Source organism: Cyclospora cayetanensis, unplaced genomic scaffold, assembly GCF_002999335.1.
Source record: "Cyclospora cayetanensis isolate NF1_C8 unplaced genomic scaffold, CcayRef3 CcayRef3_contig_12, whole genome shotgun sequence".
In the NCBI taxonomy this organism is placed as follows: Eukaryota; Apicomplexa; class Conoidasida; order Eucoccidiorida; family Eimeriidae; genus Cyclospora; species Cyclospora cayetanensis.
This window is the reverse complement of record NW_020312059.1, coordinates 291-22553: the sequence shown is the minus strand read 5'-3', so window position 1 is coordinate 22553 and position 22263 is coordinate 291. Positions and strand designations below refer to the sequence as shown.

Here is a 22263-nt window from a genome sequence, read left to right as displayed (position 1 = left end):
ATGGCCTACGCCACCTGTCTTGTCGTCCATTTGCGCCGTTGCTCTGAATCTGTACTTCATCGTTGGTTTGTTACTTGGCTTGCTTCGCCGCACCGTCGCTGCTGCTGGTGCAACCTGTCAGCTGGGAGACGACAGCCTCTCTGTATTCACTGCTCAAAGCGCATTCTTTTTTGGCGGAAAAGCGACGAACCCAGCGCACACACTGCGGAAGATAGAACCCGATGTACATCTGCAGCAAACCAGTAGGTACAGCCATCCAGGCCTCCTCGAGATTCCTGGATACGGCACGAATAATAAGCGACGCTGCCACGTCAACGTCCAGCCCTGCATGCATACAAGCACACCCACCCGTGCCGTAACGCCTCGCGGAAGTGCGGTGCAGCAAAGACAAAGGTGCATCAACATTTGCATGCGAGCACGCATGAACAGGATGCAGGAAAGAGAGAAAGGGGATGGTAGAGAGAGGAAAGAAGGTACAGAGAGGGTGGAGCTCGACAGGGCCTTAAGTATGACTTTCACTACATGTGCCGCAAGAAGCATACATGCCTGCACATGCACGTGCCTACATTGTTACCCCATCTACGAAAAAAGCATAATAACGGAGAAGAGCGAGCTGTACATACACCGCGGCGGCTGCCTCAAACAGAGATATCTATCTGCAAGACCTGGAGGACGGCGAGATCCGAAAATGTGGGCGTGCAGGGGATGAATTACCTTTTTGATGCCACTCTACGCGCGCATCTCGGCTGCAGGAGGCATCGACCAGGGTATCCGAAATGTTGCGGTGAATATCGGTGTAAATATAGCCGGGGTGTATCGACGTTATGATCACCCCCTTCGAGCCGCAGCCACGCAGGTCTTCTGGAGCACACACCCATGAACAGAACGCACCAAGGCGCAGTAGAGGAGATGGCGTGCAGGAAAGACATGCATGATTAGGCAGGAAGAGAGGCTGTTTGCCTGTAGCGACTCGCGAGATCGAGGAGGAGGAGGTGTCGCAGGAATGAGCGCGTTAAGAAGCAGAGGTGTGGGGGCCGTTAAAGAGAGCTCGGGGAGACGCATACGCCGAAGAAGGTTTGCATAGGAGAGCAGCGCCACCTTGCTAGTCGCGTAGGCATTGAATCCACCAAAGTTGAAATACGCTGGCAGAGACAGAAGCAAAAAGAGGAAGCGACGTCTGTGGCAGAGCAGCCGGAGGTTCAAGTGTATTGCAAAGGTCGTTGAGCGGCCACACATGCCCCAACGGGGTGAAGAAGATTGATTCCACGCATGCATGCACGGGAAATAAGGGGGAAAAGTTGGTGGGGGGGAAGGGGATCATGGCTAGAGGCTGCAGCGCTATTGTTTCCTTAGTGCCATCTGTGCAATTTGAAACGCCACGCTGAGAGACTCCCTCAAGCGATCTGGTGATGATACCCGAGGATGAATTGGTGAAAACAATGTGGCCTTGGTCTCTGGCTCGCATGTGGGGAAGAATCATATTCGTCAGCTTTACAACAGAGAGGAAATTTGCATCCATGATCTCGGCAAATGTCTCCGTTGGTGGCAAGCATCCGATCGCTAGGCGGCCTGGAGGCATGCAGACACGCAGTATCGGCAGCGAGATGGAGATCTAAGAACTGTGCATGGGGAAATCGAGACGCTTAAAGAATATTCAATGAGGCATTTGCGCGAGGCAGCAGACTTGCAGGCAGAGAGCAGCTGGGGTAGGGGGGGACGACAGGGAGGTGGAGCGTGCGTAGGGATCTCTGAAACGTGTGTGTTTTTCTTATGGCGATTTAGTTCGAGACAGAAGAAACACTTGCAAGCGTGAGAAGCGGCAAGCAATTTAGTTCGAGACAGAAGAAACACTTGCAAGCGTGAGAAGCGGCAAGCAATTTAGTTCGAGACAGAAGAAACACTTGCAGGCGTGAGAAGCGGCAAGCGATTTAGTTCGAGACAGAAGAAACACTTGCAAGCGTGAGAGGCGGCAAGCGATTTAGTTCAAGACAGAAGAAACATTTGCAAGCGTGAGAGGCGGCAAGCGATTTAGTTCAAGACAGAAGAAACACTTGCAAGCGTGAGAAGCGGCAAGCGATTTAGTTCGAGACAGAAGAAACATTTGCAAGCGTGAGAGGCGGCAAGCGATTTAGTTCGAGACAGGAGAAACATTTGCAAGCGTGAGAGGCGGCAAGCGATTTAGTTCGAGACAGAAGAAACACTTGCAAGCGTGAGAAGCGGCAAGCAATTTAGTTCGAGACAGAAGAAACACTTGCAAGCGTGAGAAGCGGCAAGCGATTTAGTTCGAGACAGAAGAAACACTTGCAAGCGTGAGAAGCGGCAAGCGATTTAGTTCGAGACAGAAGAAACATTTGCAAGCGTGAGAGGCGGCAAGCGATTTAGTTCGAGACAGGAGAAACACTTGCAAGCGTGAGAGGCGGCAAGCGATTTAGTTCGAGACAGAAGAAACACTTGCAAGCGTGAGAGGCAGCACACTGCTATATGGCATGTTGGAGCTGGCCTAGAAGGGCGGCAAGAAACACAAACAACCTCGCATGTGTATTTCAAAATACAAAAGATTAAGCCAAGACTAGTTCCTGTGTGGAGTGAGTACCGGCGTTATTGAACAGTATGTCGACGCCTCCTCTCCAGTGGACTGCCTTGTGAATAGTTTCTTCCCAAGCCTCCTGCATCTCGGGAGCGTCGTCAGCTCCCCTGCCCTGTACTCGGATGCCTTTGGAAAGATCTAGAGGAAGCAGCAGGATATCCTCTTCCTTCATTCGTCCCCCCTGGGAGTGAGAGAACGCTAGGATCGCGTTTCGAGCCGTCTCCAGACGGGCAAGCGATCTCCCCGTTATGATTAAACCCTTTAAATCGCGAAGAGAGAGCTGCTTGCAGATTGCCAAGCCTATGCCGGTGCTGCCGCCTGCGCGCACAGAGCAGAGGGGTGAGGTGTCGCTACAGCGCGCGATGGGCAGTTCAGAACGGAGTCAGGTGGGGAGGGGGGAAAGGCGCTAGAAAAGGGGGAGGAAGGCGGGGAACTGAAAGCGCCAGGGCATGCGACGGAGGCTGACGTTGTCTCGCGCACACCTGTCACCCATACGATGCGTCCTTTGAATTTCTTTGGGTTCTCCTCGACTGCCCATGTGAAGAAGTCGGAATTTCTCAGCAGCAGAGGCGCACAGGTTACCCAGAGAATGCCAGGCAGATAGGCAGCCGCGGAAACTACGCAAGCAAAAGCTCCCATGAGCCAGAAGAGAGGCCTTGTGACGAGGCGGGTGATATCGGACTTGATGGGTTCCCAGCTGTCTTGGTAGGAGGCGGATCGAAGCATCTTTGCAGGGGTGGCGCAGCTTAGGGAGTGCATCAGGTGGGAAACTCTGCGACGAAGAAAATAGAGGGCTTCCTTTGCGTCTGCCATGAGGCACTTGCCGTTGAAGTCTTTCCCCCTGAAGAGCCTGGAGCTGGCACCGCCACTGCAGCTGTCGGTGTGGGTGTTTCCGTTGGCGTTCGTGTTGGTGTTCGTGTTGGTGCTAACGCTGTTGTTGCTGCTGGAATTTTGCCCAGTGGAAGCCCTTGTGGCAGTTTGGGCTTCCCCACCGTGTGCCATGCTGCCTGGTGCTCGTCGTAACAAGCTGGTGCATAGGATACTAATGGCGTTGGAGCAGGGAAGCACACTATCTTCTGCGGGGAAAGGAACGCTGAACACCGCCTTTGCTTCCGAAATGGGCGAATTTAAAGGTAATTCGCGAAAGAAAAGACGATAGACCGCGAGCAGAAGGATTAACGAAGGAGCTGAGTGCCGTGGAAGCTTGACAGACGTATATAGTGTGCGTGTGTGTGTGTGCTCCGTGAGTGTATATCCCTATATGTACAAACACTTCGAAATAAGCGGTCTGCGCGGGTTTAACGCTTTACACAGAATCCTTCCTTACACTAGTGCAGAAGAACGCCGAAAGGAAGCGCGAACATACCACGCATCTGCATCGAATGCAAGTACACCAGGAGGCAGACAGACAGACAGACAGACACTGCAGCAGCAGCCTAGCTGCGTTCATATCCGCCGCTGCTGCCGCGGCAGCAACAACGCTGCTTGAACTTGATGAACGCAGGAGGCGCCTCGAGTCAGTAGAACGAGGGATTTTGACTTAAACAGCTTTCTTTGCGAAATCTACCTTCATTTTACTCCTAATCACCCCCTCTTTCTGCCCGGGTGCCCTCTCTGATGCCCGAGCAGCCTTCTTCCCTCCTGGTCGTCCGTCCCGCGAGGGAGGGAGGGAAGGGGGTTTATCATCTATGTACAGACACTGTCATTTAGCGCCTCCTATTTGAACTCCGGGGCTTTTTTCCAGTATTATTTCATCCTTTCCCCGACGCCTGACCCCTCGCCTCTCCGCTGTGGAGCGCCGTCCAACGCCTCTCCCTCCACATCCGTCCAACCCCTTCTCCATCTCTGCAAGAGGGTCGGCTGCACCTGCACCCTCCAGCCATCGCTGGCTCTCTGCCTTTTTAACTCTCTCGATATATATATATATATAAATACATATATATATCTCTCTCCATTGTCTCGCGCGAACCAGCATCCTGTTTGACTGGCAGCCTCCTTGTCAATGCCCGGGAGCGTTCTCGGGGGGGGCCCCTGGTGTAACTCCTGCAGACTCCCACTTATAGTTTTCCGCCGTCTCTTAGCCTTGGCCCTTGCCTCCCCGTAGGCTACGATCCGTTGCAGCCGCCTGTGGAGGCTGAACGCGCAGCAGCAGATGGCGCTGCAAGCTGCTGCTGCTGCTTTCTCGCCCTCCACAGGCACAGCTCCCGCCACCGCCCCTCCAGCCGAAGGGGCCCCTTGCTTCCCCTTCACCACGAACCAACCAGGCAGTCTCCGTCTCCTGGAGTCGCTGCAGCAGCTCGGAACCTTGAGACGGTTGGAGCTCCCTCAAGGGAGTCTCCAATCGAACCCGAAGGGGGCTCTGCCCCCCTCCACGGCTCGCATGAAAAGCGAAGGCGGAGCCGCCCTTCCCTCCACAAAGCTGCTAAGCTCTCGCCATGCAAGAAAGCCTGCAGTTCTTGGGCATCGTCGCGCAGCGGCAGCGACAGCGACAGCGACAGCGGCGCCTTCCCACCGCTCTCCGCATCAAGCGTTCTCGGGGTGTCTGTCCTCCGCAGAACGGCCTGCTGCCGCCGCTGCTTCCCATAGCCCCCTATGCGCGGGTTCCTCCCCTCTAGAAGCTGCTGCCTGCCTGCGAAATCCCTGCAGCGGCGAAGCAGCAGAAGTCGCTCTGCTGGTGGAAGGCAGCGAGCAGCTCGCGCTGACGCAGCAGGAGGCCATTGCGAAGTATATCCGCCTGCTGAATTTGACGTCTTGTGCTTCCTTTCACTGGGATCTGCTGTATGCAGGGGATCGACTGCGGGAAGAAAGGGAACGGGGGCCCCCTTTGCTAGGGGCCCCCAAAGAGGGGTCTGTAGGCACTCCTCTTGGAGGCAGCGAGGCAGGGAGGCGCGCAGCCGTCGTGGATATCATCATGAGCTACGCTGCCGACTTGCAACGCTGCTTTGGGGGAGCTGCATGCGATGTCGCCCGGGTGTCTGTACAGCTCGCTGTCTCGATTTTAGATCGGTCGGGTTTACTCCGAAAAGCAAAGAAGGACCCCCAGGCAGTCCGTTGCTGCGCCGCATTTTGTTTGTCTCTGGCCCTTCAGCATGAGGCTCCTAATAGCATGGCGTTAGAGGGAAAGCTGAAAAAGCTGCTGCTTCTAGAGCGGCTAGTCCCCGAATCCTTTGGAGTTTCCTTCGGCGAGCTGCAGAGGCAAGTGCTCGACTGCCTCCATTGCCGAGTGGCAGCACCCCTCCCCATTGATTTCGCCTCCTACTTGCTCTACGAAACTGCGGCGTTTGGAGGGGCCCCCGGGGGCCCCTCCGCGTCTACCGTAGAGCTTGTTTGCTATCTTCTGGACTGCTTTTCCCTTACTCCGGAGGCAGCCGTAACTCCCGCCTCATTGGCTGCGGCTGCAGCTGTAGAGCTGGCGAGGCGTATCGCCTACGCAGACAGGGAGGCTCCCATAGGGGGGGGGGGGGCCTACGGACAGGAGATTGAAGGCTACAGCAAACAGCAGCTAAGAGCGACTCTTAAGACAATTCATTCATTTTTAACGACGAAGGCTGCAAAATACCCTGGACTGAAGAGGCTCCACGAAAAAGGCTGGGCTGCTGTGAACTGGCAGCTGCCGCACAGCTAGGAAGGCCCTTCTACAGGGGGAAGGGGAAGGAGGGCGTTTTCTGCAACCGTACATACATCTGTGCACTTGGTTCATGATGGACGTGCAGTTTATTTATATACATGAATATGCGTATATATATATTCATTTATGCATGCATAAATATCCGCTGTGTGTGCATTGATGTGCATTCATGGATACGCCTCCAGACTTGTGCTTTTTTTGTGTCATCATGTGGTTGCTATAAACACATGTGCGCATCTACCCACACTCCAGCCGAACAATGTCTGAAAGTTGTTCCCTGGCCCCTTCCGTAGAACGTTTGCTTTTGTCTTGTTGCATAAACCATTTCCGTCATGTTGTCTCTATCGAAGCGCCTTCTTTTTACTTCAATTTTTTCCATTTCTGCTTCCAACCGGGACTGTACTAATCGCATTGCGCGCTGCTTTTTGCGTTCTAAAATCGGCACAGGGCACCGCGAGAGGAAAGCGGTCCCGGCGCGGGTGTCTTTGCCATTTTAAAAAGGAATATTTAGCCAGGATCTTAGCGTAGCAGAATGGCACATGCACAGGCAGGCGATGGCTAGCCAGAGTGGTGCTTGCACTGCGTGGGTTCGTGATAAGGCTCTCTCTCAACTGCCCCAGTGCGGTTGAAGCTGTCTGCTGCTCGATGAACGCACATGCCTATCGCCGCCTTGAGCGCACTTTTAGTGTCATTTCGACCCACGGGCCCCCCCAAGGGAGAGCCGGCGCATGCTGCTTCGTCTGCCTTAGGCCGTCATCTCATGATAGAAGCCCTTTGTTCGTCAGTCTTTGCACCTAAAATTTATGCGCTCTGCCGCATATGTACGTTGGCATGCCCTGTGTGTGGGCATATATATATATATATATATATATATATATATTTGCAAGCCTTTACTGCACGGAGTGCCCCCCAGAAGTAGATGCACCGAGTGTGCAAGATAGGAGGCTGCATGTGCGATGCGAATATGGCTTACTACTCTTTGTCGTGCTCCCGCTGCAGAGGAGGTGAAGTCAGAATTCAGGGTGCCAGCTGCGCCGCTTGAGCACTTCATCCGCGCGTCTTTCCTTCCACAAGTAGCCTTTGCTGACCTTTCTCTATAAGGCCGGGACTGACTCCTGCCCCCATTCTAGCAAGGGCACAAACGAACAGCGAAAAAGGCGTAAGCCACCGAAGAGGGAACAACACGATTTAGTGCATGCAGACACCTCGGTTGTCGTGTGCGCATCTCGGAGGCGAGAGGGACAGCGGGAATGAGCCCAGCGCAATGGCAGAAAACGAGCCAGTGCGAGATCGGATGCAAGAAGAGTTTATCTATGACCTACATATATTTTTTATATACATATGTATACATGTATGTACATCATCTGGATCCTACGCGTGACTTGCCTTGCGGTTTGCTGGCTGCCCCCTTTGCGCGCTGGTATATTGAGTGCAACGCAGCAGAAAATTTCGTTTAGGATGTCTAAGCAGAAGAGAGAGTGCCACCTTCCTTCTGGTGTTGCACTGTACGTCGCCAATTTTGTCTTCCTGAGAACACTCGAGAAGTTCAATTTGGTGCATCTGCTCCGCCTCCCCGCAAAAAGCATCACCCAAAGGAGCACACGGGTGCCGAGGTCATGCATGCGCATTACTGGCTCGCCTGCTGTGCTGTTTTGCAGACATCAGCCTCTCAGTCATACTCTGCCTTTCTGGCAGCGGTTGCTGGAGTCCATGAATTTCTCATACACGCTTCTTCCTTCCCTCGTTGCAGCTCCTGGTTATTTGATGCTGCACTACTAGCTTCGTCGCCTTCTGCGAAGCAACCTCCCCTCCGCGTATGTAGGCGGCCTCCTGTGCCTCGAGCCCAGGAGACACTCCAGCCCATCACAGATCCTTAGGCATCTGCAGCTGGCTTCCTAGTGCTGCCTAAAGACTATACACAAAACAACTGCGCGCGAGAGGACCAGCAACGAAGGCAGCAGTGCAGGCGGCAAAAAAGTATTTGCCTTCAAATTCGAGAAGGCCCTTGTCTCTCCTCAGCGAAAAGCAAGCGATCATTCATGGGTCTCTTTTTCATCGAAGTGTTTCTCTCGCTGGTATGTACACCTGAGCAACGGCAGCTCCTGCTTGCCGCCGCTGTGGTCGCTGCTAAGGCCGTTCCCAAGCCAATTCCCCACCCCCGCTACCCCCCTCCCCTACCAAGCGACACTCGGCGTCGACTCCGACTCTTTCACAAGAAAAGGCCATCCTGCAGACAGCGTGCCTAGAGCTGCTGCGTATCGCTGAAAGCAGGGAGGAGAAGCCTGGCGCTCCCTTCCTCGACGAAAAGCGCGACATTCAAAGCATGCAGAAGGCGGGCAGGGGGAGCAGCAGCCTCACAGCTGCCACCCTCGAAGGAGAGTCCGTCCTCCCCTGCCCTTTCCCGACCTTTTATTCAAGCCGCGCAAACACAAAGCCCTCCCCTGCTGTTTCACCTGCCACTGGCAGCGGAAGCCGCAGCATCCCCGAGTCTTTGGACTGTATAAGGCCCTGATGCGCCGCCTACTCACTACTGCTACTACCTACACACTACGAAGAAAGGAGGTCGTAGCCTTCCCAGCTGCTGCTGTAGCTGTGCACTCACTGCCTTTACAAAGCAGCGAGAATTCGCTCGCAACCTGAATCTAAGGGCGGAACGCAGCTGTACACTAAGACCACAGCGCTCGCGATCCTTTAGCTATTGCTGCCCCCACCATACAGCTGCAAACATCGCAGCATCATCATCTGAGGAGGAGAAAGACTCCTGAGTGCAGGGGGCATGCGCATGCGGAAGGGTCTGCGCCTGCCTTGCCGCCTGCCTTGCTGCCTGCCTTGCTGCCTGCCTTGCTGCCTGCCTTGCTGCCTGCCTTGCTGCCTGCCTTGCTGCCTGCCTTGCTGCCTGCCACTCGGCTGCAGCAGACAGACCCCAGTGTTGGTCGAGTCGTCGTGTGCTGCATTTGCTGCTATCGCCGAGAATTTGATACCTTCCAGCCGATTTTCGAGATCTTTCCTGGGTGTGTGTCTGTGTGCGTGTGGCTGTTGCTGCCGAGACGCCCCTGCACTTGCTCCTGCAACCTACGCTGAACCTCCCCCCTCCGCTCAACGCGCCTCTGTCTGCACATCTATCAGGCTTGCGTGGCCGTTTCGCAGTCGCGTGCCTGTGCACTGCCTCCACTAGGCTGCGGATGGCGCCAGACTCCCGAAGTCTGCCCCGCGTAAGGCTGCAGCAACTGCGGCTGCAGCTGCAACTTCCTGCCTCTTGCTATCGCCGCAGCAACACGGCTGCTGCCCGCATGCATGTCGCTGGGGAGCAGCGGCGAGAAGACAAACGGCACGAACACCCCTAGAGCCGTCACGAGCACCACCAGCAAAAGCACCGCAACAGTAGGCCCTTGATACAGCCAGGAAGCGCCTACAAACAGCTCGACAACCTCGCCACTTGACGCTGCTTCAGCGCCATCCCCCTGAGCAGCAGCAGCAGCAGCAGCAGATCCTGTTGCGGAGAAACGCTCCAATGTACCTCTCCGTGAGGGCAGCGACTGCGATCCTTTCCTCAGACTTTGGAAGAGCAGAATACACACAACAGCAGGCATTAGATACTTGAGCAGCAAGGACCAACAAGGGCGCAATCTTAAAGAGCGGCGACTCGACGACGTAATGGTATTCAAATTGCGGCGTAGATGCTCGACATTCCCCCAGAATAACCAGAAAGCGATCCTGCCCACACCGCCGAGAGGCACGCAACAGTCTAAAGCGTTGGGAGGAGGGCTGGAAGACTTCCTGCTGCTGCTGCTGCTGCGGTTCTCTGCGTCGCGGCTGGGCGGGATGGTGCTCCTGCAGCTCGCGTCTTCTTCGGCTTCGGAAGAAGACACGCCGTTGTTCGCAGCCTCCGCCCTTGCTGCCGCCGCTGCTCTTGCGCGCCGCTCCTCGGTGCGCCTCGCAGCTGCCTCTGAGTCGGCATATCCGCAAAGAGCAAAGTCATCGCCAACTACAGCAGCAAGCTCCTCCCTGTACACAGCGGCTGCAGCCGCAGCGGCGGCGGCTCCCGCTGCGATCGCAGCCTTCTGCCGCTGCTTCCTGCTGCTGAAACGGATTGCGAAAGAGAGCGAAACAGCCGCTCCTGCGAGGAGCAGCGCGAGGGCAGCTCCAACACCCGCAGCAACGGCAGCCTCGCTCGAACCAAAGAACCCCCACGTGCATGCAATGAGGAGCGAAGAGACGTAGGCAGCCAGCCACCCATAAGCCGCTCGATCGCCAACGTGACGTCTCTGCCGCCCCAGTCCATACACCCAGCCGAAGGCGAGTGTCTCCAGCGTTCCCACCAACAACAACCCCACCACCCCCCAGTGGTAGTCCGCCGTCTCGAGCACCACAAGTTCAGAGCGGCGCAGGCAAAAGAACAATCCCAGCATGCAGCAGAGGCAGCAGAGACACAGAGAGACTGCCCACAGCTTCAGCGGGGAGCTGCTGCTGCTGCTGCTGCCGCTGCTGCTGCTGCTGCTGCTGCCATGGAAGAGCCGAGACTGCAGCAGCAAGTCGATCGAAGGCTGCACGAGGGAAGCCACGCTGCTGACACCGAGCAAGACAAAGGCGAGGAAGAAGAGCAGGCAGAAGAAGTGCGGCGCAGGCAGAGAGGCTAAGGCGACGGGGTAGAGCACGAATACCAGCTGAGAGCCTTCCAACTGCAGGCTGCTCCAGTCGAGCGTTCCCCCCGCCGCCTCGGAAGCAGCTGGCGCACTCTTGCCGGAGGAGGAAATGACGTAGCCAGCGACTGCGAAGGCTGCCGTCGCAGAGACGAGCGACAGAATAGCGTTGAAGAGCGCCACAGCAAGGGCATCTAAAGTCGTGTTTTGAGTCGGTGGCTTGCGGGAGGCATACGCAGACATCACCCCCTGAAATACTCCCAAAGAAAAAAACACCTGACTCGCCGCCTCAGCCCACACCTCCGGATTGCCGGTGAGAAGTCGCCAATCCAGCGAGAAGAGACGGGCGACACCCAACGAGGCTCCCGGCAAGGAGACGGCGCGCAGCATGAGCAGCAAGACGCAGACGCTAGGCAGGAGCACAGACACGTAGCAGAGACGCTTCATGCCTCGCAACCCTCTAAACAACCCCAAATAGACGCACATCCATACCAACACCAAGCAGCACGCAGGAGACCATGCCATTGAGAAACCGCTCGAGGCAGCAGCAGCAGCAGCTCCGCCCCCTCCAAGAGCACTTGCTGAGGCATTCGCTGCTCCTGAAACTGCTGCTCCCGCTCCTCCGCCGTTCGCAGGCTGCTGAAGCACTGCCCACGAGAAAAAGGCAGCCGCTTTAGCCTCGGCATCCGCAACGCACCGACCTTCTGCAGCGGCAACGACTGCGTCTGACGTCGCTGCTGTCTCTGCAGCCTTCGGCACCCACTGGCAGAAGAGGCTTCCTGCGCCGCGCGCTGCGCTGCATGCCGCTTGCTGCTGCAGAGAGGACGCTGCGCATGCAGCGGCTTCCTCAGCCGCTACAGCCCAGGGGAGGCGGGGAGACAAGGAGGCAATGGCGTACAGACACCCCCACGCCAGAAAGACAGAATAGTAGCTGCAAATGCAGAAGGAGAGGAGCAAAGTCGCCACTGCGAGCCCTCTCAGCGACGGCGAAAGCAGCGAAAGCACTCGCATGTGACCGCCTCGAAATATCTGCCCAAGCACCATCTCGACGGCGAGCAAAGGAACGCCCAGGAAGAGCAGCAGCAGCATGTATGGAACCAGAAACGTTCCTCCCCCCCACTTGTAGCAGTACGCTGGAAAACGCCACACACAGCCGATGCCAACAGCAGCCCCCATGGAAGTCACGAGGAAGGAGAGGCGGCTGGTCGACTCCGACGCATCAAACGAGCCGTCGCTGCTTGTTCCTGCCGCCGCAGCCGCGAAGGCAGCGAGAGCCGCTGCAGGAGACAGCGGCACATTCCTGTGCTGTTGCTGTTGCCGTTTGAAGCCATCCCACGGCTCGAGCGGAGAGTCGGAAGCCCCCTTGGCAGAAAGCATGCAATCGCGCCGTTCCTGCTGCTGCCGATCTTCCTGCGATTCAGCCTTCACGGGAGAGGCGGGGAGATGACTGCATGGCTGCAAGCGACTTGTGACGGGGTCCTCTGTGAAGTATATACACCGCGGCACGACCACGTCAACGGGCATGAGGTGTTGCTTCCCCGTTTTCAGCTTAGCGGCGCTGCCGAGGCTGCCCCCCTTGCTGCTGCTGCTGCGGGAGGGGTAGTAGTAATAACAGTTCTCCGAGGAGACACTTTGCGGCAAAGCGCTGGAAGCCTTGCTCCCCAGACTGCCGCCGCTACAGAGGCTGGATGAGCTGCTCGACAGATGCTCAAGGAACGAGCTTTCCCCACGGGGAGGCAGATGTGGAGCAGCTGAAGATACCCCCTCTGCTGCCGTCCTCCTGTCTCCGTCGCACTGTAGGGAGGACGGGCTGATCAGCTCAGAAGCAGCAGCCGCTGCAGGAGGCGTGGGGGGAGCTGCAGGAGCTGCAGCACTGCTGCTCCTCTGGCTTGGCGAGGGAAAAGAGACCTTAACCACCTGTACAGGCTGCGCCACGCCAAACCTCACCCCTGCCTCTGACGGCCTTTCCCCGATCATTATATATACATATATATATATGTGTATATATGTGTATATGTATGTGTATATGTATATATATACGTATATATATATGTATATGTACTGCTGCAGCGACAGCTCCCACCCCTCTTCGGACGGTGGGTAATCACCGCAGTTCTGGTAGCTCCTCTGCGAGGGAAGCGCTGCTAAGGGAGGAGGGTACTCAGTCGCATGCCTGCCTGCCCCCTTTTCTTCGTGCAAGAGGTGTCTGCTGCGACGACTCAACTCAGGGAGATCCGTGAGGCGATTTGCGGCCACAGAGGAGCTGCTCTTGCAGAGGCACAACAGGCTAAACAGCGGGAACGCCTTGGAGGAGGTGGGGAAGCGATGCAGCTTCGCCACGGGCTGCCCGTGGAAGCGAACAGGGAGCGTTCGGAGAAGCTTTAGCCGTGAGGCATTCGGGGATAAACAGCGAAATGCCGCTGCCTAAGTGGCTGTAACGAAGGCATAAGGCACGCATGAAGACTGGCGAAGGCGAGCAGTTCAATTCGGAGTTGCCACTGCACACTCCGCTATGGCAGCAACCGCAAGACCTGCAACAACCAGAATCGCGGAAAGAAAGTGAGATACTTCATGAAAAGTAATTAAAGCGCCAGTTTTCTCCGTGTGGTCGCTGAATCCTCCCCAGAAACCGCTCCTCTACTGCTGTGGGCGCGACACTGCATAGTAGTCGCGTTGCGCCAGCAGCAAGCACGTGTCGCAATTGCACGAAAAGCAGCAGTTAGGAGCAAGATAACCTGCTGCTGCTGCCCCTGTCAAGACTCTACACTAACAAGTATCGGCTTGAAACCCCCAAAATGCCGAGGCAAGTGCCAAACGTTCCCACATCGAGCGCACCGCCTATTCCCTCTGTACGGACAGCAGCAGCAGGTTCCGCCGCAGCTGCTGCTGCCGCCATCAACGCTCCCGATTTTCTGCATGCAGCAGCGTCCAGTGCCCTGTTTTAATTGCTTGCTTGCTCATGTTAAACTTCCAAATAAATTGTTGATGCCACCGGAATGGCCCTACTGAAGGTTCCTTTCCAATGCAGGAGGAGCTCGGACTGCTACACCTGAGTCTATCCGCTGTATGCCAGACCAGCACCCGTTAGATTCGTTAGACACGAAACACCTGCCAAATCACGAACCCTACATGGCCAGCAGCACAACATTGACTGTCAAGGCGCGTCTAACGGTTCCAAACATTGCAGTCGCATCCGGATCCCTAGGCTAAATCCGCATCTTCAATGGCCAGTGACCAGTGGGAAAATCAGAATGTTCAAGGAGGCACCACGAAATTTGCGGGTTGCAGAGAAGAGCGTGCCTAATTAAGGCGGTCGTTGCTGGTTTGGGCCTTGTGGGTTGGGGACAATGTTAAATACAGTGGAAGTACGTGACACTTCATTAAATGTGGCTTGCCCGTAGGCAGCCACTCAACTCCCCACTTGCAACCAGCATAGTTGAAAGGCTGTACATGTCTTCCTGAAGGAACTGCTGCCTCACCCCGCGCCCTCCAACGAGAGTTCCGAAATGAGGAGAGAGGCAACCACGCTCCGCGAAGATGCAGCATTAATATGCACTGCGTGTTTTCACAGCCAATTTACACGTCATCTGGCAAACATGCACACAGCATTGCGCTTTGCTGCATCGAATTAACGTTACTCTGCAAGTCGTAAAACCTTGAAATAGACAAAATATCTAGTAGTCGAGTCCCATGAAATTTCTATGGGGTAAGCGCTTACGTAGGGCCAGCACGCTCAAGTACAGAGCGCGTATAAGCTAGTGAAGAAAACCGATTCAGATGCTCTCACATTTGATTTTATGGCAGAGGAAGTTAGTCAGTTTTACAGTGCAAGAGCTTATGCCGTGAGACTGCCCCTTCTTCTGAGTTCCTCTGCACAAACAAGTCATTCGTTTGCACAAAAGCCACCTTCTTCTTTTGAACAATCCGCTTATAGCAGCCCAGAAAAGAGGACAAATCGGATAAAAATTGACCTTTTCATAGAGGTGTGGAGGGCTCAGCCACACTTTGGCACTTTGTTCTATATTTAAGTCATGTTTTGCTCAGTGTAGTACAGAATTGACTACTTCGCTGGCTGCTCGTATGTATTCCATCTTGCATAGCATCAGTAGCTTGATACGGTAAGGTGCAATGTTGTTTCTGTGGGTGCGGTAGGCGCGATTGGTTGTTACTGCTCGGCGTGCTTCAAGGGTGCAGCTGTATGTACCCCAGGTGTCCCTCTTCCCTCCATCAGAATCTTGGGGGATGATGGCAAAGTAAGGATAGAACTGTGCTTGAAGGGTATGTAGTAACTTGCTTCAAGGTTTGTATGGAGTCTAGAATCAAGTGCCACTTCTTACACAGAACTTCGATGGAGCGCTGCAGCAGGGCACGTTTCTAAAACATTCCTTGAATTGCTGAATGACTTCCCAGGGGCATATCTCTTTATGGAGAGAACTTAAATGGAAGCGGGGGTTACGAGTGTGAACAAAGCAATTCAGCAGCAGAAGACAGCCAACTTGGTCTCAGAAGAGGCCGTATTGACCTTGGCTGTGGCTGTTGCTCACCAGGCGTGACGTCTGCAAGGAGAGAAGCTTTAATCCTTTGTGTAGGGTGTTTTTCACCCTCTGCGTGCTTCCCGTTGTTCAAGTGCCTCCCAGCCTCAAGGGCCTAGCCACAGCCTTGCAGAAGGCTCAGTGTGGCGTTGGATAACGCATCTTAACAAGGTGTATCAAAATTGTATGAAAAGGGTGAAACTCCAAAAAGAGCTGTCAGCTCAACTCCACTCAGCTCGGCTTCAGAGCATGTTTTCGCCTTCGACCCGCCTCGACCGTTGCCCCCTGCGCACACGCCTGTTGAAGTGCAAACCGCTGCAACCTCAGAAGATTGAGGGCATATGTATGTAGCCACACTCTGTCAGCTTCTGTAACGGCAAGTATAGTGCTCCCGTTGGTGCAAGCTTTGGCCCCGCTTATCAGTGCACCAAGGAGGTCACAACAGTACCAAAAGGGGGCAGCCACTACCTCTAAAATATCAACTAAGCATCCAACGATTTGGGTGCAACTGGTCAGCGATATGCTAATAATCTGCAGAGAGTGCTCGAAGGCAAGGGCATTGGTGCATTTCGAACTGTAGCGACTGTGGCACCCGATATGTACGTATGTATTTATGTGTATGTGTCTATGTGTGTTGTATGCGAGTGTATATGTATGCGTGTATCTATATTTATATATATATGTATTTGCCATCGCACATTTGTGTCTCCGTGCAAGACACTTGGCCTTTTTCACGTCTTCTCTGCGTGACACTTCTCCTCCTACGAAGGGTTTGTAGCCTGTGGCTTGCGTATTGGGAGGTCACTAGCTGTGGCAGCAGCAAATAGAAGCATCAGCAAGAACACGACTTATGCCAGCAGGGGCAGCGGCGGCAATACGCCTATCTCTCTCCCTCTTCTCAGAGCTTGCTGTTTGGCCGGAGAAGCTTTGCCAGGGGTAGGAGGAAAGCTCGGAGAAGAGACGAGAGCGTCGCCAAACTAACTACGAAGGTGAGTGGCTCTCTCTGGTGGCCTAGGCATAACGCTCTGTTGCAGAAGGCAAAACCACCCGCTAAAAAGAGGCGCATGTGCTGGGGTGTATAGTCAGCTCACAGCAAACGAAACGCATATTTCTTTAGATCAGCAGTGCAGCCTGCTGCTGCAGGGAGGGTCTCCGCGCGGGAGTCGGTTGAGAAAAGGCGTCAGTTTCCTTCTTCCTACTGAGGCAACACAGCGCTACGATTCTGCAACACCTTAAAAAGAAGCCCCTTGCCACCCCATTTTGCACCACTCCTTTGCACCAGTCTCCGCAAACGGCATGTGCGGCTCTCTGACTTCACCTTATGCTGACATTTGAGCAGACGCTTCGCAACAGCCCCTTCTTCCTGCCTCGCTCTCTCTGGTTGATCCCCCATTTGCCTGCCCAGTTGCCCTTTGCCCACCCCCAACGTGGTGCTGCCCCTGTCTTTCGCCAGTTGTTGTCTGCCATTGCGCCGCTGCATACCTTTCCTGTGCACCGACCTCGCTGCATGCCATGCATATGCGCTGGCCTTCTGTCGGGTGCCACATTCCTCCCTGCCGTCTTAGCTGGCTTGCCCTCCCTCCTCCCACCCCCCTGCACCCCTTGCCTCTACGCCTTTCTTGGCTGCCTGTGGACTCTTTCTCTCTCGGAGGAGAGTTTCTCGCTCGCTTCAGCATCCACCAAGACCATCTATGAATAGCAGGGGGATGCCCTTCGCCCCTTTCCCTCATCTGCTCATGCGTGCATGGTTCTCTGCTCTACCGCCGCTAAGCTGGCTACGCAGCTCCGATATATTCACTCCAAAGAACCTTCTTACGCATACTTGAATAATCCCCCATATATATAAAGTACAAAAGGGTGGTCCAGAAAAATAAAGAGACACAAGGCACTGTCTCTCAGCCAACCTGAGCTTCGCTTTCGCTGCGTGCCCGTTTTTGTTGTAGCCTCACTATGACCTTTTCTTCTGGCCTCCTCTACGAGCCGCTCGGCTTCCGCTTATGGCAAATCGGGGAGGATTGCGTAGCCTCCGTCAGGCGCTCCCGGAAGGGGCTGCCTCTTTTTCTTGTGTTTCTCCTTGTCTCGGTGTTCTGGCTGCATTAAAGCCTCTGCGTAGCCTTTAGGCCGCATGGACGCGGATAGCGTATCACCAAGAGGCGAGCCTGCAGCATCTTGTACACTGACTGCGGCTAACTGTTTGCTCATACATAACACTTGAGGAGTCGCTATGGCCGACTCGTTCCTACCCTCTCTCACCCTCCTGCTGCTGTTGCTTATGGCACTGTTTCTCCTGGCGCCACGCGGAGATGGCAGTATCACGCCATAGGGGATGGCATCCGGTGCAGGGGTCACGTGTGGCTCCTCCGCAGTCGATGTTTCGCGCTCTTGCTGGTGCTGCAGCAGCTCTTCTTCTTCCTGCTGCTGTTGCTGCAGCAGTTCTTTTTCTTCCTGCTGCTGTTGCTGCTGCTTGGTAATCTCAAAAAAAGGCTGCGTGAAGCAGCGCCGCGTAAGCCAGCGGCCCGCAGTGTCTAATGTCTGCTGCATGTGTTTGCTGCGAGCGGACCGCGAAGGCATTTGAGCAGTAAAGTGCTTGGGGTGTATGTACACCCCAACGCGCTGCGGAGGCGGTGGTCGTGGGTGCTGCTGCTGGTGCATCTCATGACCTGAAAATTTTTTCGCAAAGTCTCCCAATTTACGCATCTAAAAAAACTCTATTTCCGACACCCTAGAACCTGCTGCTAGCACCTACCAGGGGAGCCAGCTGTTCTACGTCTACGGCAGCGTATCCAAAAGCTGACTCACCAGAGGCAGAAGCCGAATCCAGCATGCAAGGCGCAGTTGCAGCCTCCACCACGCTATGGACGGAAGGCGGAGCGTCTGCCTGCGCCTTTAGAGACAACGGCGAGAGATGAGTTCTCGTGGTGCTCTCTGCTAGCGCTGCACTTGCTGTTCCTGTCACGCCCATAGGAAACGTGTCTAACTCTTTAGACAAGCTGAAAGCCAGGAAGAAGGCTCCCTGTGCGCCGTCCGGAGATATCTCCCCGGAAGCCACCTCCGCACCGAACGATCCTAAGGGAAGAGTTCCTCCTGTGGGACGAGTTGCAGCAAAACGGCTCGTCTCCTGCAGCAGACACCACACCACACCCATTTCGTCTCGACACACACACATACACATGCAGCCAACGCAGCGGATGCAGAAGCCACCAAGGAACACGAGTGACTAGAGCGCGCGCAGACACCACACCACACCCATTTCGTCTCGACACACACACATACACATGCAGCCAACGCAGCGGATGCAGAAGCCACCAAGGAACACGAGTGACTAGCACGCAAAAGAGCAAGAAACACCCCAGACGGCTGCATGCTTCCATGCTTGCATGCAAGCACGCAAGCATGAAAGGCGAAATGCGTTTTCTTTCTTCTTGGAGCCTTGGCCCGAAAAGCAAGAGCACTACTCTTGCTGTCAAGACAGTGCAGCGCACACCACTCCGGCATTTTTGACGGCGTAGAAAGAAAAAGAAATTACACATTCTTGTTGCAAGACGATACGACACCCCCAGAGACAGCAGCACCACTCGCAGGAGTGCACCCGCTTGCTTGCTACCCACGCCAGGAAAGCCCTTTCCTCCCCGACGTTTGCTTCAAAGGCTTTTTTTTGGAGCACCAGCGTCATGATGAGGACGCAACAGAGTCTCTCCAAAAGGAATAAAGGCCCACCTTCTTTCGATCAAATTCATCCATAATATCTGCCTGGAGGAGCTGCTCAATAACGTCTTCCATTGTTACTATGCCCAACAAGTTTGCATCCGGGGGAGGTGAACGTTCGTCTCTCCACGCCTCTCCGTAGGCTAAGAAGTCAGGCGTTACAAATGCCAGATGGCAGCGAGACTGCCCATCATCACCGACAACACAAAATACGACGGATGAAACTCCGCGCAAGCCGTCCGAGAAGAAAGAGAACAGACACCCCCTGGTTCTCGCTGCAGGCGGGATACGAGGTGCTGCCGAAGCGCTAGACTTATGAGCGACGCTTCACGTCGTCGTCGCTTAGGGTAGGTGGGCACTTACTTCTTGAAAGGCATTAAGAAGCGTGTAGGGGTTAATACTGGGGGATACGAATAGAGGTCTCGAATAGCTGCGAAAAGCCTTTGTATCCATGACATCTCCGACAGTCAATCCTACGGAAAAAGAGGCAGCAGTGGAGAAGATAGATAGACAGGTGGCAGTGGAGAAGATAGATAGACAGGTGGCAGTGGGGAAGACAGTCGCGCATGCAGAAAAGCGCAGAACTGAAAGGCTTGTTAGTGGTCGCGTGAGGATGGATGGATAACACCCTCTAGGAAGAATTAGCCCTCGCATGATGAGAATCCCTACCTGCACCCGGATCAATGCAAATTAGACTTTTGACTAAAAGAATGCCGCGAATGTTGTGTCTGTCTCTGCAGCACAAACACAGCAGCAGCCCCATTTCCCCCGTCTCCAAGACGCCACAGCCGCGCAAGCCCCCCTTTCTCCCCCCTTCGTCTAGCCAAAAGCTGCACAGGAGTAAAGCTGCAGCATCAGGCAAGCGGCACACGTCAAATCGTAGACTGCTGCTTCCCGAATCCCCCTTTCTCCTCTCCAAAGCCGCCTCCCAAACGCTAAAAAACGCCGAAAGACTTACCCTTCATAAATTGGTATTCTTGAATGTCCTCTCCGGAGGATTTGCATCATCACATTCGGTGTCAACTTGGTGCTCCTTTCCTGAGACAACAGACACGCAGTCCAACACCCTCGATGTGCCTTCCTGCAGCTGCGTTCTCCGCACACTGGATGCAGATCGAAAGAAGGCTTTTTGCGAAATGCCGAGGCACGCCACCACATCCCACTAAGAATTTGCTACACCTTTGCCAAAGAAAAACAACGCCAACCGCGGCTGATCTGCTTGCGCGACAGATAAGCCCTCACCAGCTGATACACTTCGTCCAGAGGCACTAAGAAGTCGCCAATGTTTTTAGACGCCATATCCAGGGCACCTAGGAAGCAGCAACAAGCACCAACAGAGGAGTCTCCCTCATCTAGCTGTCATACACAGCTGGCAACTACGCCAACGCCATGCCACCAAGCAAGCAAGCAAGCAAGCAAGCATGCAAGCAAGCATGCAAGCATGCAAGCAAGCAAGCAAGCATGCAAGCAAGCAAGCAAGCATGCAAGCAAGCATGCAAGCATGCAAGCAAGCCAGCAAGCATGCAAGCAAGCAAGCATGCATGCAAGCAAGCAAGCAAGCAAGCATGCAAGCAAGCAAGCACCACCACCCTCTCCATTCAAAGCATCCATGCATCCACCCATGGGCGCATGCATGCATGCATGCATGCATGTAAGCAGGTAATCCGTTGATTAAGGTTAGCGGTTCACCTTGAATAACCATAACTTCGTCTCTATTGAGCCATGGGCTTGAGGATTGTTCTCCGCTTGTGCAGCTTCCAAAGGCCGTACCGTTGTCTGCGCTAGCTTCCTCCCGCTGCAATCGATGCCTCCCCTTCTGGTGCAAGCCTGCAGCAAATGAAGCGCATGCAAGCGAGGATAAATAGACTCTTGTTTGAAGTCCAAGGCACAATGCATTGCCAACTGCCGCAAGAGAACAGCCCCTCCAATTCTTCCGGCCGTCCATCCGCACAAGCCCTCGTTTTAATCCTTCGCCAAAGGGTTAAAACGAGGGCTTGCTGCTGCGACGTGTCTACCCATGCACAAAATCCGAAAAAACACGCGCCCAAGAAGAAGTGCAAGAAGAAGCACAAGAACAAGAACAAGAAGAAGAACAAGCACAAGAACAAGCACAAACAAAGCACGAGAAGACGCACAAGAACAAGAACAAGAACAAGAACAAGAAGAAGCACAAAAACAAGAACAAGATCAAGAACAAAAACAAGCAAAAGCACAAGAACAAGAACAGAAACATGCACAAAAACAAGAACAAGATCAAGAACAAAAACAAGCACAAGAAGAAGAATAAAAACAAAAACAAGCACAAGCACAAGAACAAGCACAAGATCAAGAACAAAAACAAGCACAAGCACAAGCACAAGAAGAAGAATAAGAACAAGAACAAGCACAAGCAAAGCACGAAAAGGCGCAAGACCAAGAAGAAGCACAAGAAGAAGAACAAGAACAAGCACAAGCACATGCACAAGAACAGAGACAAAAAAGCACAAAGAGGAGAACAAAAACAAGAACAAGCGCAAAAAAGCGCAGAAAAAGCACAAATGCAATGATAGAAACGAAAACAAAAACAAGCACAAGTACAAGCACAAGTACAAGCACAAGCAAAGCACGAAAAAGCACAAGAACAAGAACACGAACACGAATTAGAACAAAAACAAGCACAAAAAAAGCGCAAAAAGAGCACGAGAAAAGGACAAGCAAAAACAGAAACAAGCACCAGAACAAGCACAAGCAAAGCACAAAAAAGCACAAGACTAAAAACAAAAACAAGCACAAAAAGCACAAGACTAAAAACAAAAACAAGCACAAAAAGTATAAGCACACCGATAAGGGCGCGGAGGTGATTTCGGCCGTAAAACGCAGCGGCGTGCGATGGTCGCAAGAGTCGATCCAGCAACGCTGCCACGGGTATAGCGACGACGGCGAAGACGACAAGGAGAATGCGCACCAGTGGCGTCATTAGCTGTGAAGAAAGTGGCATGCAAAAATCGGAAATCGTGGGTATGAGGCACCAGCAAGAGAGTGGTGGATAGCAGAGTGAGGCGCTTAGCATCAAAGAGGGGGGCGTTTTTGAGTGTCTGTGTGTGTCTGTGTCTGTGTGTATGTCTGTGTGTGTATGTGTGTGTGTCTGTGTGTGTGTGGGTTGGTATGTGTGTGTCGGGGCGTGTGTGTGTG

General features: G+C 54.2%; 4 protein-coding genes across 4 annotated transcripts; 1 reads left to right on the top strand and 3 right to left on the bottom strand.

Annotated features, from left to right (window-relative positions):
* Positions 1-70: 70 nt before the first annotated feature.
* LOC34623438 lies at positions 71-3313 on the bottom strand. Its single transcript, XM_026336273.1, has 5 exons — positions 3070-3313; positions 2594-2905; positions 1499-1569; positions 435-501; positions 71-324 (listed from the first exon to the last, which is right to left on the bottom strand). The coding sequence occupies exons 1-5, from the start codon at positions 3311-3313 to the stop codon at positions 71-73; spliced, it is 948 nt and encodes a 315-aa protein (XP_026192058.1).
* Positions 3314-4967: 1654 nt separating this feature from the next.
* On the top strand, positions 4968-6212 carry LOC113147066. The gene is made up of 2 exons (XM_026336272.1): positions 4968-5214; positions 5419-6212. Exons 1-2 carry the CDS (start codon positions 4968-4970, stop codon positions 6210-6212), a joined length of 1041 nt encoding a protein of 346 aa, XP_026192057.1.
* A 2245-nt stretch (positions 6213-8457) lies between these two features.
* LOC113147064 (sodium-dependent dopamine transporter-like) lies at positions 8458-12832 on the bottom strand. Its single transcript, XM_026336271.1, has 5 exons — positions 12577-12832; positions 10051-12099; positions 9482-9960; positions 9168-9342; positions 8458-8621 (listed from the first exon to the last, which is right to left on the bottom strand). Exons 1-5 carry the CDS (start codon positions 12830-12832, stop codon positions 8458-8460), a joined length of 3123 nt encoding a protein of 1040 aa, XP_026192056.1.
* A 4550-nt stretch (positions 12833-17382) lies between these two features.
* On the bottom strand, positions 17383-22048 carry LOC34623889. The gene is made up of 8 exons (XM_026336268.1): positions 21913-22048; positions 20782-20919; positions 20335-20402; positions 20051-20130; positions 19762-19826; positions 19105-19235; positions 18134-18502; positions 17383-17997 (listed from the first exon to the last, which is right to left on the bottom strand). Exons 1-8 carry the CDS (start codon positions 22046-22048, stop codon positions 17383-17385), a joined length of 1602 nt encoding a protein of 533 aa, XP_026192053.1.
* Between the last annotated feature and the right edge of the window lie 215 nt (positions 22049-22263).